This window comes from Aulostomus chinensis, chromosome 24 (genome assembly GCF_037954235.1).
Source record: "Aulostomus chinensis isolate RoL2024-O1b breed Wild chromosome 24, RoL_Achi_v1.0, whole genome shotgun sequence".
NCBI classification, from domain to species: domain Eukaryota; kingdom Metazoa; phylum Chordata; class Actinopteri; order Syngnathiformes; family Aulostomidae; genus Aulostomus; species Aulostomus chinensis.
Genome location: NC_141343.1, coordinates 1,993,972 through 2,009,975, shown reverse-complemented (window position 1 = coordinate 2,009,975; position 16,004 = coordinate 1,993,972). Strand labels below are relative to the sequence as shown.

The 16,004-nt window shown below is 42.8% G+C and overlaps 3 protein-coding genes across 7 annotated transcripts; 1 reads left to right on the top strand and 2 right to left on the bottom strand.

Moving 5' to 3' along the window:
- Positions 1-164: 164 nt before the first annotated feature.
- Positions 165-4,541, bottom strand: LOC147238352 (uncharacterized). 5 transcript variants are annotated; one of them, XM_086198182.1, is made up of 6 exons: positions 4,235-4,541; positions 3,007-3,691; positions 2,321-2,878; positions 2,112-2,228; positions 741-784; positions 165-636 (listed from the first exon to the last, which is right to left on the bottom strand). In XM_086198182.1, the coding sequence occupies exons 2-6, from the start codon at positions 3,059-3,061 to the stop codon at positions 517-519; spliced, it is 894 nt and encodes a 297-aa protein (XP_086054308.1). In that variant the 5' UTR covers positions 3,062-3,691; positions 4,235-4,541; the 3' UTR covers positions 165-516. The 5 variants fall into 5 exon arrangements, 4 of the variants coding, with proteins under 4 accessions (XP_086054308.1, XP_086054310.1, XP_086054306.1 ...); XM_086198184.1 differs by lacking the exon at positions 4,235-4,541 and having other exon boundaries at positions 2,321-2,482; positions 2,639-2,878; positions 3,568-4,012; XR_015111912.1 differs by lacking the exon at positions 4,235-4,541 and adding an exon at positions 932-1,211 and having other exon boundaries at positions 554-636; positions 3,568-4,012.
- Positions 4,542-7,632: 3,091 nt separating this feature from the next.
- On the top strand, positions 7,633-11,660 carry LOC147238351 (uncharacterized). The gene is made up of 5 exons (XM_086198175.1): positions 7,633-7,699; positions 7,827-8,525; positions 8,618-8,734; positions 9,354-9,397; positions 9,535-11,660. Exons 1-5 carry the CDS (start codon positions 7,645-7,647, stop codon positions 9,652-9,654), a joined length of 1,035 nt encoding a protein of 344 aa, XP_086054301.1. The 5' UTR covers positions 7,633-7,644; the 3' UTR covers positions 9,655-11,660.
- Positions 11,661-12,682: 1,022 nt separating this feature from the next.
- Positions 12,683-15,223, bottom strand: LOC147238350 (uncharacterized). Its single transcript, XM_086198233.1, has 4 exons — positions 14,596-15,223; positions 14,387-14,503; positions 12,907-12,950; positions 12,683-12,802 (listed from the first exon to the last, which is right to left on the bottom strand). The coding sequence occupies exons 1-4, from the start codon at positions 15,221-15,223 to the stop codon at positions 12,683-12,685; spliced, it is 909 nt and encodes a 302-aa protein (XP_086054359.1).
- Positions 15,224-16,004: the final 781 nt, after the last annotated feature.

The following is a 16,004-nucleotide window of genomic DNA, read 5'->3' as shown; positions in this document are numbered from 1 at the left end:
ATAGCTTTCTGTTGCTATTGTGGAACTAACTAAAAGGCCTCAATGTGAATGTTTGCTCATACTTGTCTTCTGTCAGTCATATTTATCATATGGATCTACAATTCTACAATTTTGTTTTGCAGACGCTTTTGTCCACAAATGATGTTCAACACAAGCAAGCAATCTCTTATCTTTATTCGACAAAATGATCAATGGGTGACACCTGCAATTTTCAACAATTCATTCTGACAAAAGGAAAAACAAAAATATGGACATATGGAAAAAAGAGTAAGTTCATGCCATGTGAGAACAATATGTGGAAGAATTCACTGACATTTTAGGTGTGTTCAATACATATATTAAAACAACATATATCCTTGCAGGTCTCTGTAGATGAGCACGTGTACAATAAAGTTAGGGGGAAGAACTCAGGTCCATCTTACAGGCTTCAATCAGTTCCACAATTTCAATAACAACTAAAAAAAACAGGTCCTGCTAGACTGAATCAATGAAATCAGAACTGTAGTTTCAGCTGCTTCAGGTGGCAGTATAGAGGACAACAGTCTCCTCCTCTCTCTCTGCTGCAGGCGTCCGACGTCTGATCATTTGTGGATGGAACATCAGCAGGGAAGAATTCATGTAATCAGAGCTGAAATTCTGTAAATCAGAAGATTTGACTCACCAACTGTAACCAACACCGTTAATGTTCAGAGGGTAAAGAAACAGAAACATCAATCATCATTTTGAACATATAAACCAACCTCTGCCTTTGGAGCCGAGGACACTGAAGATCTTTTTGTTGACTCTAGACATGAACAAGAAGAAACAAACTTGATTTTGAAAAAATTACAATGTTTTTCCTTCATCAGTTTGATCATTTAGACTCAATGTTCTGATCCAGTGCCTCTGGACCAGTTCTGATAGGAACGGAGGAGGTCGAGGTCGTACAGACCTATAAATATCTTGGGCTGTGGCTGGACAACAGGCTGGACTGGACGAGCAACACGAGGCAGCTATATAAGAAGGCTCAGAGCAGGATGTACTTCCTGAGGAGGCTGAGAGCCTTCAACATCTGCAGGAGGCTCCTGTGGATCTTCTATCAGTCTGTGGTCTTCAGCATCCTGTCCTACGCTGTGGTGTGCTGGGGAGGGAGTGTGACGAAGGCAGATCTCTCCAGGCTGGAGAAGCTGATCAGACGGGCCAGCTCAGTGGTTGGGATGAAGCTGGACCCTCTGGCAACAGTAGCAGAGAGGAGAACTCTGGACAAACTGCTGGACATCTTGGACAATGTCAACCACCCTCTGCACACTGTCACCACCAGCCAGAGAAGCCTGTTCAGCCAGAGGCTGCTCCTCCCCAAGTGCAGGACCAACAGACTGAAGAACTCCTAACTTAACCTGACTAACTTAACTCCTAACTTAAACTGTTAAACTCCTCACTGGAGGGGGGGAGGGCCAACAGAAGGACTGTAGGAGAGGGCTGAGCACCAATGACCTGCCCCGATAACAACCGGACACTCATGTGCAATATAAGAGACTGTATATTATTATTGTTGTTGTTATTATTATTATAACTTTTGTTATATTTTTATGATATTATATTATATCATCATCATCATTATTATAATTATTGTTATAATAACAATCAAGAACAATTAATATTATGATTATTCCTTTCACTATGCACATATACATGACCATCCAGGTACACACAGGCACACGCACATGTATATATACATATATATATATATATATATATATATATATATATATATATATATATATATATATATATATATGCATATATATATATATGCATATATATATATGCATATATATATATATATCGTCTTTGTTTTCTCTTCTTTGTTATTTTTTGCGAAGGTTTCATTAATAATCTATTCTATGGTAACAGTTCTGTGAATGAATGTTGAGGAGAGTGCAATTTCCCTGGCGGAACGTCCAAAAGGGATTAATAAAGTAGTCTGTCTGTCTGTCTGTCTGTCTGAATTGTCATAAAACTGCACGACAGGGCAACACAATCTAATCTGTGTTAATTTCCACAAAGCTTCCCTACTATATCCCGTACACTGAACATTTGTCATCAAATATATCATTGACAGTTGAGCCTACCAGAGTGTTGGCAGCTGTGTGTCTTCAACGTCGTATATGTCAGGACAACAACCAGGATGGTGGTGAATGTCAAAGCTCCACTCAAGAAATACACCAAGACTGGAGAGTTTCCTCCACCTGAAGATCCAAATATTACTGAATCTGATTTCTTCATGTGATCATTAATTATCCACCACTAATGAACAACTGAGGCAACATCTCTGACTCACATCCAAAGCCCAACGTGGTCCCGTTTCCAAACAGTATGGCTCCACATGCTGCCACAGCACAGTAGTAGGTCCCACGATGAGACCTGTGTCCTCTGTCACAGGTCCCACTTTGTACTGTACAGCTGAGAGTCAGAGAGCCTCCTGGCTGGATGAGCTCTGATGCTGATTGATGGACAGAAGCTTGGATGTTCAAGCTGGAATCTTTCACAGTAACAACAGTGCTGTCCAGGAATTCAAACTCATTAATATTAATGGCCATGCAGTAGTAAGTAGCTGAGTCTGAATATTGTGCATCTGAGATCTTCAAGTTAATTGTACCAGATTTAACTTCCAGTCCAAAGCGTTGATCGTCCTTGAAGTCACCAAGAAAAAAACCTTTGCTGTCAAATTTATCTAAGCGAGACACAATCTTTGGTTTCTCTCCCAGAGTTTGTTTGAACCAGTAAAACTTTAGTGCAACTGTCTCCTGCTCATAGAAACACTCCAAGGTAAACTCTTCACCCACGTTAACAGATAACAGCTGTAAAGTCGCTGATGGATCCTGAGCCTCAATCTGAGCTGAAGAGAAAACACAGACCAAGACAACTCATAGTTAACTTGACAGCATAGCAGACAAAATGTACCACAAAACACATGAAGGTGCAAAAACAAAAGGAAACAACACAATCACAACACATGCAGCTCACCTGTTCTCCCCAACAGCAGACATGTCAGACACACAGCAAACATGGAAGGTGTCATTTTGATGGAACCTCCGTCTTCTTTTGGCAGAATCTGAATTTGTTTTCTTTTTTAAGAAACATGCCTGTGTTTCATTGGCCAATCAGGAGAGAGTCATACTGACAACATGTTCAGCACCTCCTACAACCTTGTTCTGTGAGGATTTGCATGACGCTGATTTGGACAGAATGGTTCCATATGTGTATGTAGTCCTGAAAATGTGTCCACCTTTGTGTTTCTTCAGAATAAGGCTGTAAACTCTAAGAAAACTACTGAATTATTGGCTGTACAAAAGAGAAAGTCATCTTTACTTTAACATTGTTAAACACACTAAATAAAAGTTTATATACTTTAAAATCTCTCAATGTCATATGATACACAGGCCAATTATACCAATTTACATGTATTGTATTATTTTTAATGTCCATCAACATTTTCATTTATAAGTGACAAAAGAGGCTGATTATTGTTTTTATAGCAGTCAGAAAAAACAACATGAATATGGAAAATGTTTATGAAATACTTACAGGGAAAAATGCTCATTATCCATAATTTTAAGAGCCAGACAAGCAGATAAAGATCTGTTTTCTGGTGCATTACCAAGCTACAGACCCCCACCAGCTGTCAATGTCAGCTCAGAGGTGACTCATTCTGTGAAAGGAAAAAACAGGAAAAGCACTTCTGCTCAACAAGCTCAAAATTCTGGGTACTGTACATAACCAGTATCTATGGGTCCGGGCCCCCTCCTCTCTTGATTCATGTCTACAAAACATCTCCACAAGGCCCTCCCCCAACAGGGGCCCTGCTTATAGAGTCCCACTAAGATAGCCATGCTCATCTACATCAAGAACCTATCAACTTGAGTACAGGTTTTCCCCTTGGGCAGTGCAGAATGACCAGTATTCTGGAGAACGTGTATTTACTATCAGTTCTACAGTAATATATAGTTTTCTCACCACAAACATTTTATGTGAGTAATTGAGAGCATTAGAGGTGGAGTTGCAGTGGTGACATCCTTCTTGTCACCTAAAAACTAGTGCTGTCAGTTGATTAAAAAAATTAATCGAATTAATCGCATTTTTATGTCATATCTGCTAAAGGTCTGCTGATAAAGAATCTCTTACATGGTGTATGCCAGCTCCGGACAGTTAAAATGTTTTGAGTGTGGAGATGTGGGACAAACGCTTTGCGTACCCACAGAAGCAGCAGGATGCGGGTTCTTCCGTTGATGTGGCAATCAGCTCCGCTCGCGCCAGCATGTCCAGTGACACTGCTGGCGTAAATACGGCTGGCATCTCTGCGAGGCGGCAGCTGAACCCGGTGCCATTCACGATGAGCCCGTTACAGGCAAGACAGTGAGTGCTCATGACACTGAGGAGCAAGAGATTTCTGTAGCTGCAGAGAGCCTGGACAGCTCTCATTATACAAATAAAATTGCCTTGCCTTACCTTCCCAAGTTCCATGGGCCAAAAAGGCCTGATAGGACTCCTTCTCCAGCTTGACTGCCAGTGTCCACCAACGGGTTCTGGGATTACCACCACAACAGGCACCGACCACCTTACTGCCACAGCTTTGATCGGCCACCTTGACTTTGGCCCACTTGGACTTAGTGTCTGCTGCTTCCCTTGGAAAATAGTAGAAACTCTCCTGGAGGTAAGAGTTGAAACTCCTGTGATGGGAGACTCTGTCACACATTCCCAGCAGGCCATCACAATGTGTTTGGGCCTGCCAGGTCCCCACCAGGTGGTCATCGCTTGACAGCCCGCCCCTCTCTTCACCAAAGTGTCCAAGACATATGACCACAAGTCCCATAACACGACCACAAAGTCGATCACTAAACTTTGGCCCAGGGTGTCCTGGTGCTAAGTGCACATGTGGACACCCTTATGCCTGAACATGGTGCTCATTATGGACAATCTGCGACAAGCACATAAATGCAATAACAAAGCACTGCTTGGGTTAAGATCAGGGGGGCCAATCATCCCGATCACGCCACTCCAGGTCTCACTGTCATCTCCAACATTAGCGTTTTAGTCCCCCTGCAGAACAAGGCACTCTGCAGTACTTCCTCCAGGGAAGGTACTCTGCACTGCGGTTTGGCACATAAGCGCAAACAACAGTCAGGACCCATCCCCCCACTAAAAGGTGGGGACCATCTTCTCGTTCACCACATGAAACCCCAATGTGCAGGCACTGAGCCGAGGAGCAACAAGTATGCCACCCCTGCCCATTGCCTCTCACTGATGGCAATGCCAAAGTGGAAGAGAAACCAACCCCTATCAAGAGGACTGGTTTCAGAGCCCTTGCTGTGGGTTGAGGTGAGTCCGACCATATAATTTCTCAACCTCATGCACCAGCTCAGGCTCCTTCCCCACTAGAGAGGTGACATTCCACATGTCTAGAGCTAGCTTCTGCAGCCGAGGATCAGACCGTCAAGGTCTCTGCTCTCGACTGCCACCCATCCCACACAGCACCCAACCCCTTTGGCCCCTCCCACTGGTGGTGAGCCCATTGGAGGAGGGACCCATGTTTCCTCTTTGGGTTGTGCCCTGCTGAGCCCTATGGATGCAGGTCTGGTTACCAGGTGGTCGCCACCAAGCCCTGCCCCCAGGCCTGGCTCCAGAGGGGGTCTCCGATGACCAGCATCCAAGAAAACTAAGTTGAACTTTATTGATCATTAATTGGGGTCTTCTGAGCTACTCTTTGTCTGATTCCTTCCCTAGGACCCCTTTGTCTTGGGTGACCTTACCAGGGGCATAAAAGCCCAAAAACGTAGCTCCAAGAATTATTGGGACACACAGCTCCTCCACCGCGATAAGGTGGTAGCTCAAGGAGACGGGCAAATAAAGCTTTTTGGGTAAAGTAACTGCCACTGTGCTTTGAGTAACTACCTCACTGTAAATGCTAATACTGGTTCCGTTTCCAAAAAACATGTCTCCACATGAGGCCACAACACAGTAGTAGTTTTCCAGCATCATTGGAGCGAATGTTCCTCATGAAAAGGGTGTACACACAGGTAAGTTCTCCAGAGGTGGACTCATTCGTCTGGTAGGTGGCAGCTTTATTCCCAGACCAGTCAATCATTTCTTGTGTTTTACAACTACACAACATTTAACTTCCAGTCTAAAACGTTGATCGTCCTTGAATTCACCTTGAAAAGAGCCGTCACTGTCATATTTAAATAATTGTGACACAATCTTTGGTTTCTCTCCCAGAGTTTGTTTGAACCAGTAAAACTTTACTGCAACTGTCTCCTGCTCATAGAAACACTCCAAGGTAAACTCTTCACCCACGTTAACAGATAACAGCTGTAAAATCGCTGATGGAGCCTGAGCCTCAATCTGAGCTGAAGAGAAAACACAGACCAGACAACTCATAGTTAACTTGACAGCATAGCAGACAAAATGTACCACAAAACACATGAAGCTGCAAAGACAAAAGGAAACAACACAATCACAACACATGCAGCTCACCTGTTCTCCCCAACAGCAGACATGTCAGACACACAGCAAACATGGAAGGTGTCATTTTGATGGAACCTCCGTCTTCTTTGGAGAGAAACTGAATTTGTTGTCTTCTTTTCAGAAACATGCCTGTGTTTGACGGACCAATCGGGAGAGAGTAATATCAATCACATGACCATTTCCTCCTGCATTGTTGTTGTATGAGCCCTCCGGGGCGAAGACCCTATTGTATTTGCTCGACACACTCGCCATTTCAAAGCTTAATTTGACCCCCTAAACACGCTCAAAATCTCAACAAATTTGGTGCACAAATCGGCTGCAGCGAAAAAAATTTGATATTTAACAAAAACAGCGCTCTACTCAATAGCGCCACCTACATACTAACAAAAATCCGCCACGGCCTGCAGGAATGTCCTACAGACATCGGACCAACATCATTTTATTCGTCTCATCAAGACGGACAAATCATACACTCACACCCCTGACCTAACTCCAACAGGACGTCCACAATTTTCTACACAAATGTCAAGGCCCAGGGATTTGCCAAATACACCGTTGGAATCGTGGCGTTTGCCACCCGGCAGCGGGCACAAAGAGGCTCAGGCCCTAACAACGCTGCTTGCAGCTTTAATTATTATGTGTTCTCACCGTTCCTTGGACACATCCAAATGAAGCTTGTAACGATCTGGTCAAAGCCTCGGTGCAGCAGCAAGACGACCAGGAAAGCAAACACATCCTGAAGAGTGTTTGAGGCACAGAAACCAGGTTTCTCTGCTGAAGCGAGCATTGAGCCCCTCGACTGCAGCAGCAGGAAGCGTGTGGCAGTCTGTTGAGGCACACGGTATAAAAGCTCATACACAAGCAATGATGGGAATTTTTTCGCTGCAGCCGATTTGTGCACCAAATTTGTTGAGATTTTGAGCGTGTTTAGGGGGTCAAATTAAGCTTTGAAATGGCGAGTGTGTCGAGCAAATACAATAGGGTCTTCGCCCCGGAGGGCTCATACAACAACAATGCAGGAGGAAATGGTCATGTGATTGATATTACTCTCTCCTGATTGGTCCGTCAAACACAGGCATGTTTCTGAAAAGAGGACAACAAATTCAGATTCTCTCCAAAGAAGACGGAGGTTCCATCAAAATGACACCTTCCATGTTTGCTGTGTGTCTGATATGTCTGCTGCTGGGGAGAACAGGTGAGCTGCATGTGTTGTGATTGTGTTGTTTCCTTTTGTCTTTGCAGCTTCATGTGTTTTGTGGTACATTTTGTCTGCTATGCTGTCAAGTTAACTATGTGTTGTCTGGTCTGTGTTTTCTCTTCAGCTCAGATTGAGGCTCAGGATCCATCAGCGACTTTACAGCTGTTATCTGTTAACGTGGGTGAAGAGTTTACCTTGGAGTGTTTCTATGAGAATAAAACAGTCGGATTCATGTTTTACTGGTATAAACAAACTCTGGGAGAGAAACCAAAGATTGTGTCACAATTATTTACATATGGCAGTGACGGCTCTTTTCAAGGTGAATTCAAGGACGATCAACGTTTTAGACTGGAAGTTAAATCTGGTAGAAATAACTTGAAGATCTCAGATGCACAATATTCAGACTCAGCTACTTACTACTGCATGAGTGGCTATTTAGATGTGTTGGAATTCCTGAACAGCACTGTTGTTACTGTGAAAGATTCCAGCTTGAACATCCAAGCTTCTGTCCATCAATCAGCATCAGAGCTCATCCAGCCAGGAGGCTCTCTGACTCTCAACTGTACAGTACAAAGTGGGACCTGTGACAGAGAACACAGTGTTTACTGGTTCAAGAACTCAGGAGAAGCTCATCCAGGAATCCTTTACAGCCATGGAGCCAGGAATGATCAGTGTGAGAGGAAACCCCACACACAAACACACACTTGTGTCTACAACTTACCAATGAAGAGTCTGGATTCCTCTCATCGTGGGACCAGCTACTGTGCTGTGGCAGCATGTGGAGCCATACTGTTTGGAAACAGGACCACGTTGGACTTTGGATGTGAGTCAGAGATGTTGCCTCAGTTGTTCATTAGTGGTGGATAATTAATGATCACATGAAGAAATCAGATTCAGTAATATTTGGATCTTCAGGTGGAGGAAACTCTCCAGTCTTGGTGTATTTCTTGAGTGGAGCTTTGACATTCACCACCATCCTGGTTGTTGTCCTGACATATACGACGTTGAAGACACACAGCTGCCAACACTCTGGTAGGCTCAACTGTCAATGATATATTTGATGACAAATGTTCAGTGTACGGGATATAGTAGGGAAGCTTCGTGGAAATTAACACAGATTCAGACTCTAAGAGGCTCAATTATTTATTGAAGAACATGCACTTTTATTGACCAGTGGATACAGTGTGGGTTTTTTTTTTTTTTTGTGAGATTTTGATTTAAATGAGGCTGCACGGTGGTGCATTGGACAGCGCTGTTGCCTCACAGCAAGAAGGTTCCGGGTTCGAGTCCCGGCTCGGGCACGGGATCTTTCTGTGTGGAGTCTCCATGTTCTCCCTGTGCCTGCGTGGATTCTCTCTGGTACTCCGGCTTCTCTCCCCGACCCCCCCCCCCCCCCCACCCGCGACCCTTAACAGGAATAAGCAGAAGAAAATGGATGGATTGAATCAAATGCATTTTAGTTGCAATGTGCAACAAATTTCTCGTCAAATAATCAAGAAAAAGTTCATTCAGACTTCCAAGATTTAATTCGTCACAAAATAAAAGTACTGATTTCTGAATGCCTCGTCCTGTAGTTTAAGATAAATCAGTCATATTGATCAAATGAAATGAAAATGCATTTAAAAATATTGGGTCCTTCTTTTCATGACAGACTCAACAAGAAGATCTTCAGTTGTCTCCTCTCCAAATGCAGAGGTAGGTTCACTTGTTCAAAGTGATGATTATTGTCACAGTCACATATTTTTACGTTTGCTCTTTGTGACGTGTGTCTGTCTCAGTCATGATACGTTCACTCGTTTGCTAGTTAAGTGGTTTTTGTTTTATTTTACCAGGGTAACCAAGAGGCAGAGAACCTCCATTATGCTGCTTTATCAGATTACAAGCTCAGCAGATCAAGAAGACTGGGGGAGGACACCTCAGATGAATGTGTGTACTCCAGTGTCAGGCAGTAGATCAGCCTTGACTTCAGTTCTGTGTTTCATTTGGACTTTGTGTGTGTGAGAGGAAGTTGTGTCATTCACCTGTATGATCTGACAAGAACAATTGAACTGAGTCTTTCCTGCCCAGCAGCTCTTTCATGTGTCTTATTTCTACTCTCACCAGGCTTGTAGTGTACACGGAACAACCACACTGTTGTTGTGGCTCTGTAAAGTGGAGACAAAGCTGACTTTGTAATGATTGACAGGTGATGCTGCAGCAGGCCTTGACTGGTGTAAGCAACTCATTTCTGCCTTTTATAAACCACTGCATGAGGAGCTTCAGGACACATTGGTGAACTCAACAGGAAATCTTTAAGTGTGACCTGAGAGTATAACAATAGAACCGTCAGAGGCGTTGTCGTGAAGCAACTGGAACAAACACACAAGAAGAGGCATTGCAAACAAAACCACAGAGACATCCTGTGGAGGAGTGAGGGCCGGGCTGGAGAGGAGAGCCAGAAAACAGCGTGATGTGAAACTTTGACCAGAGAAGAAACTCAGTAGTTTTACTTTCTACTTTTGAGTCAGTTGAGTGACAGAAAGAGAGCAATGACACCTGGAAGTAAATGAAGAGAACACCCACGCCTCACATCATGTTAACAATCTCAGTGATAACCAGTTAGATGCAAAGATATGCCGATGACGCCATAATTTATTGTTCATCATCGCCAATCGATGGATGAATTTCGCAGCTGTTTGTAGTTTTTGAAATAGTCCAACGTAATCTCCTCACCTCTCCCTAAAGTTAGTTTTAAATGATCAGAAAAGATTTTTTTCCAAGAAACATAAGTGTGGATCCTCTCCTCCATCCCTTTATCCTCTGCAGGGGACACCAATAGAATTGGTCTCCTCGTTTAAGTACTTAGGCCTCGTGTTGGATGAGGATTTATCATTTAAATTTCACGTTCCTCAACTACTGGCTACGTAGAAAAAATAGGGTTTTATTTTAGGAATAGTGCTTGTTATTCAAAGTCAGCAAAGAAAAAGCAGGTGGAGGCCACTTTTTTTTTTTAACCTGTACTGGACAATGGTGATGTCTTTGACAGCCATACCACCAAGGCTCGTCTGCAGTCCCTAGACTCTGTTTATCACTCTACCCTTAGATTTATAACCCATGCAACTCACTCATCACTGCCCGCTGTATTAAGTGGTTTGTTGGCCCTCACTTCATGCAAGAAGACACAAGCATAAATGCTTGTGAGCAAGGCTGAAGTTGGCTACTTTCCATGGTATATAATTAGTCTTTTAACAGTCACTTGCCAGGAGTAGGTATATTTTCTGAGATGTTCCAACATTAAATTTAGAATTTGGAAAAACTAGTTTCAGTTACAGTGGGCCAGTTCTCTGGAATGATCTTCAGAAATCACTCAAAAGTCACAGCTTTCGTTTCAGTTACCAAGTTCCAATCATATCTCAAACGTACGTTTCAAACTGTCTGCTCCTGCTTGTAATTCTTGTTTCTTTTTGATGGATATATTCATGACCCTGACTGTCCCCATTATGTTATATTCGTATTTTGTCTTTCCTAACTCTGTTAATTGTGTGCCGCTACCTTGGCAGGGCTCACTTGCACAAGAGATGCCTTATCTCAAAGTGATTTTTGTCACGATCCCTGTCTCGTGTTTCCTGTTTTATTTTGTAGTCATGTCCTGTCTTCCTGACCTCCCTCTTGTGATTACCTCATGTGTCTCACCTGGGTGATTGCACCACCTGTGTCTCGTTTCCCCTCTTGTATTTAACCTGTGTGTCCTTAGTTCCTTGTTGGGTCATTGTCGTCATTTGCTGTTGTCACAGTCACAGTCACAGTCACAGTCACAGTCACAGTCACAGTCACAGTCACAGTCTCGTCTCGTCTCGTCTCGTCAAGCCGTCGGCCTCACGCCACATCTCAAGCCGTCGGCCTCACTCCTTGCCTCAAGCCTCTTTTTGCACCATCCCTACTGTCTGCACTTGGGTCTCACCATCCCACAACCCCTGAATGTGACAGATTTTATCCCTGGTTTGAGGTGAAATGAAAAAATAAACCCCTAAAAGAGGGAGTGCAATGTGAAAATTTCAGTTTTTGTTCAAGTTATTGGTGAAGAGTTGGTGAGATTGACCTGAAATGATGCTTGAACTGAAGGAAGTAACACACTTTCCATATGGGTTGACCACAACACCACCTCTAGACACATCCTTCACACACACTTGTCATGTCTTTGAATACGTGAATACAAACTCAGGGCTCAGACTTCATGGTCATTGTAATCAACAGGTAAAGTACATTTAAACTGACGTACAGGCAATAAAGAGTAAGTTCATACCTTGTTCGAACAAACACATTGTTTTTAGATGTGTGAAATGTGAACGACACAGTGACAAACAAAATGTATTATTTTATTCACTTCTGATTTAGATTCATTCAGGCAACAAATCACATTCAAACAAAGTTCATTGTTTGCTGCATCATTCACACAAAAAAAATTCAGTTGGTTCATCCAAAGGATTCACTCTTTTTGAAAAAATGGTTTGTGAACGTCTCAACTCTAGGACCTTGTTGGCAGCATCAGTGTCCTTTCTGGCTCCTCCCCCTCCACCAAACACTCCTTCAAATTGAGATCCAAGTCAAATCAACAATAAAGTAAAACTACTTTGTCTCTGACAGAGACTAAAACACAGGCAAGAAAATGAAGACGTTCCATTAATATACAGCAGTAACACATGAGGGAGCCCTGCAGTACCTGCTCTGACCAGCAGGAGCATCCCCCAGAAAGCTGTGACCATGAGCTGCTGCTTTGCTGAACATCATAGCTTTGGTCCAACCAGCAGAAAAGTCCACACATTTATGAACAACTTGAATCCTTGCAGGTCTCTGTAGATGAGCACGTGTACAATAAAGTTAGGGGGAAGAACTCAGGTCCATCTTACAGGCTTCAATCAGTTCCACAATTTCAATAACAACTAAAAAAAACAGGTCCTGCTAGACTGAATCAATGAAATCAGAACTGTAGTTTCAGCTGCTTCAGGTGGCAGTATAGAGGACAACAGTCTCCTCCTCTCTCTCTGCTGCAGGTGTCCGACGTCTGATCATTTGTGGATGGAACATCAGCAGGGAAGAATTCATGTAATCAGAGCTGAAATTCTGTAAATCAGAAGATTTGACTCACCAACTGTAACCAACACCGTTATTGTTCAGAGGGTAAAGAAACAGAAACATCAATCATCATTTTGAACATATAAACCAACCTCTGCCTTTGGAGCCGAGGACACTGAAGATCTTTTTGTTGACTCTAGACATGAACAAGAAGAAACAAACTTGATTTTGAAAAAATTACAATGTTTTTCCTTCATCAGTTTGATCATTTAGACTCAGTGTTCTGATCCAGTGCCTCTGGACCAGTTCTGATAGGAACGGAGGAGGTTGAGGTCGTACAGACCTATAAATATCTTGGGCTGTGGCTGGACAACGGGCTGGACTGGACGAGCAACACGAGGCAGCTATATAAGAAGGCTCAGAGCAGGATGTACTTCCTGAGGAGGCTGAGAGCCTTCAACATCTGCAGGAGGCTCCTGTGGATCTTCTATCAGTGTGTGGTCTTCAGCGTCCTGTCCTACGCTGTGGTGTGCTGGGGAGGGAGTGTGACGAAGGCAGATCTCTCCAGGCTGGAGAAGCTGATCAGGCGGGCCAGCTCAGTGGTTGGGATGAAGCTGGACCCTCTGGCAACAGTAGCAGAGAGGAGAACTCTGGACAAACTGCTGGACATCTTGGACAATGTCAGCCACCCTCTGCACACTGTCACCACCAGCCAGAGAAGCCTGTTCAGCCAGAGGCTGCTCCTCCCCAAGTGCAGGACCAACAGACTGAAGAACTCCTAACTTAACCTGACTAACTTAACTCCTAACTTAAACTGTTAAACTCCTCACTGGAGGGGGGGAGGGCCAACAGAAGGACTGTAGGAGAGGGCTGAGCACCAATGACCTGCCCCGATAACAACCGGACACTCATGTGCAATATAAGAGACTGTATATTATTATTGTTGTTGTTATTATTATTATTATTAAAACTATTGTTATATTTTTTATTATATTATATCATCATCATTATTATAATATAATATAATAATGATGATGATATTATATTATATCATCATCATTATTATTATAATATAATAATGATGATGATATTATATTATATCATCATCATTATTATTATAATATAATATAATAATGATGATGATATTATATTATATCATCATTATCATTATTATAATTATTGTTATAATAACAATCAAGAACGATTCATATTATGATTATTCCTGTCACTATGCACATATACATGACCATCCAGGTACACACAAGCACACGCACATGTATATATACATATATATATATATATGTATATATATATATATATGTATATATATATATATATATATATATCGTCTTTGTTTTCTCTTCTTTGTTATTTTTCGCGAAGGTTTCATTAATAATCTATTCTATGGTAACAGTTCTGTGAACGAATGTTGAGGAGAGTGCAATTTCCCTGGCGGAACGTCCAAAAGGGATTAATAAAGTAGTCTGTCTGTCTGTCTGTCTGTCTGAATTGTCATAAAACTGCACGAGAGGGCAACACAATCTAATCTGTGTTAATTTCCACATAGCTTCCCTACTGTATCCCGTACACTGAACATTTGTCATCAAATATATCATTGACAGTTGAGCCTACCAGAGTGTTGGCAGCTGTGTGTCTTCAACGTCGTATATGTCAGGACAACAACCAGGATGGTGGTGAATGTCAAAGCTCCACTCAAGAAATACACCAAGACTGGAGAGTTTCCTCCACCTGAAGATCCAAATATTACTGAATCTGATTTCTTCATGTGATCATTAATTATCCACCACTAATGAACAACTGAGGCAACATCTCTGACTCACATCCAAAGTCCAACGTGGTCCCGTTTCCAAACAGTATGGCTCCACATGCTGCCACAGCACAGTAGTAGGTCCCACGATGAGAGGAATCCAGACTCTTCATTGGTAAGTTGTAGACACAGGTGTGTGTTTGTGTGTGGGGTTTCCTCTCACACCGATCATTCCTGGCTCCATGGCTGTAAAGGATTCTTGGATGAGCTTCTCCTGAGTTCTTGAACCAGTAAACACTGTGTCCTCTGTCACAGGTCCCACTTTGTACTGTACAGTTGAGAGTCAGAGAGCCTCCTGGCTGGATGAGCTCTGATGCTGATTGATGGACAGAAGCTTGGATGTTCAAGCTGGAATCTTTCACAGTAACAACAGTGCTGTCCAGGAATTCAAACACATCTAAATAGCCACTCACACAGTAGTAAGTAGCTGAGTCTGAATATTGTGCATCTGAGATCTTCAAGTTATTTCTACCAGATTTAACTTCCAGTCTAAAACGTTGATCGTCCTTGAATTCACCTTGAAAAGAGCCGTCACTGTCATATTTAAATAATTGTGACACAATCTTTGGTTTCTCTCCCAGAGTTTGTTTGAACCAGTAAAACTTTACTGCAACTGTCTCCTGCTCTGATAATGTCAGCATTTCCACCTGCTTTGCCACAGATGTAAAGGCTACAAATACACAGAATCAGACATTTAAACAATTGTGTTTCTCTTTTTTTCTGACAAGTTTAAAAATTTGAAAGAATTTGTTTTCATTTTTTTAGAAAATACTTTCTGCAGGGCAGAGATGCTCCCCTTCTCCTTGGTATTTTGCCTATGAAGGCTCTAAAGGAGTGTGAATCAACTGTTGACAGCGGCAGCTTGTTTTCATCAACATAACGGACAATCAGTTCCTTAAGTTCTGTCTTGTGTTTGTTTCTTGTCAAGTTTTTGTGGAGCAGGGCAGAAAAATCCAGCTTTGGCTGCTTGGATGGCGTGGCTCCATGTCCTTCTTTGTTAGCGGAGGTCACTTTAACAGCACCTGCTTGCCATCACCATTAACGATGTCGACAGTGTTTCTGGCAACTAGTGTAGTAGAAGCGTGTGCTGTCGAGAGGCGCTTCATTAAATTGGAGTTGCTTACATTGGACACTGACAGTCTCTTTGTTTTCACTCTGGGACAACACAACATGCACTCAATGAGTCGCTTCAGTACCGCGTAGTAACGACGTGTTGGTAATGGTAACGGCGTTGTAACGATAGTCAAAGGAATTAGTTAGATTACCTGTTACTAAAAAAAGTAACGCCATGATCAACGCCTTTTATTTTAACGCCGTTATTCCCATCATTGCTTGTGTATGAGCTTTTATACCGTGTGCCTCAACAGACTGCCACACGCTTCCTGCTGCTGCAGTCGAGGGGCTCAATGCTCGCTTCAGCAG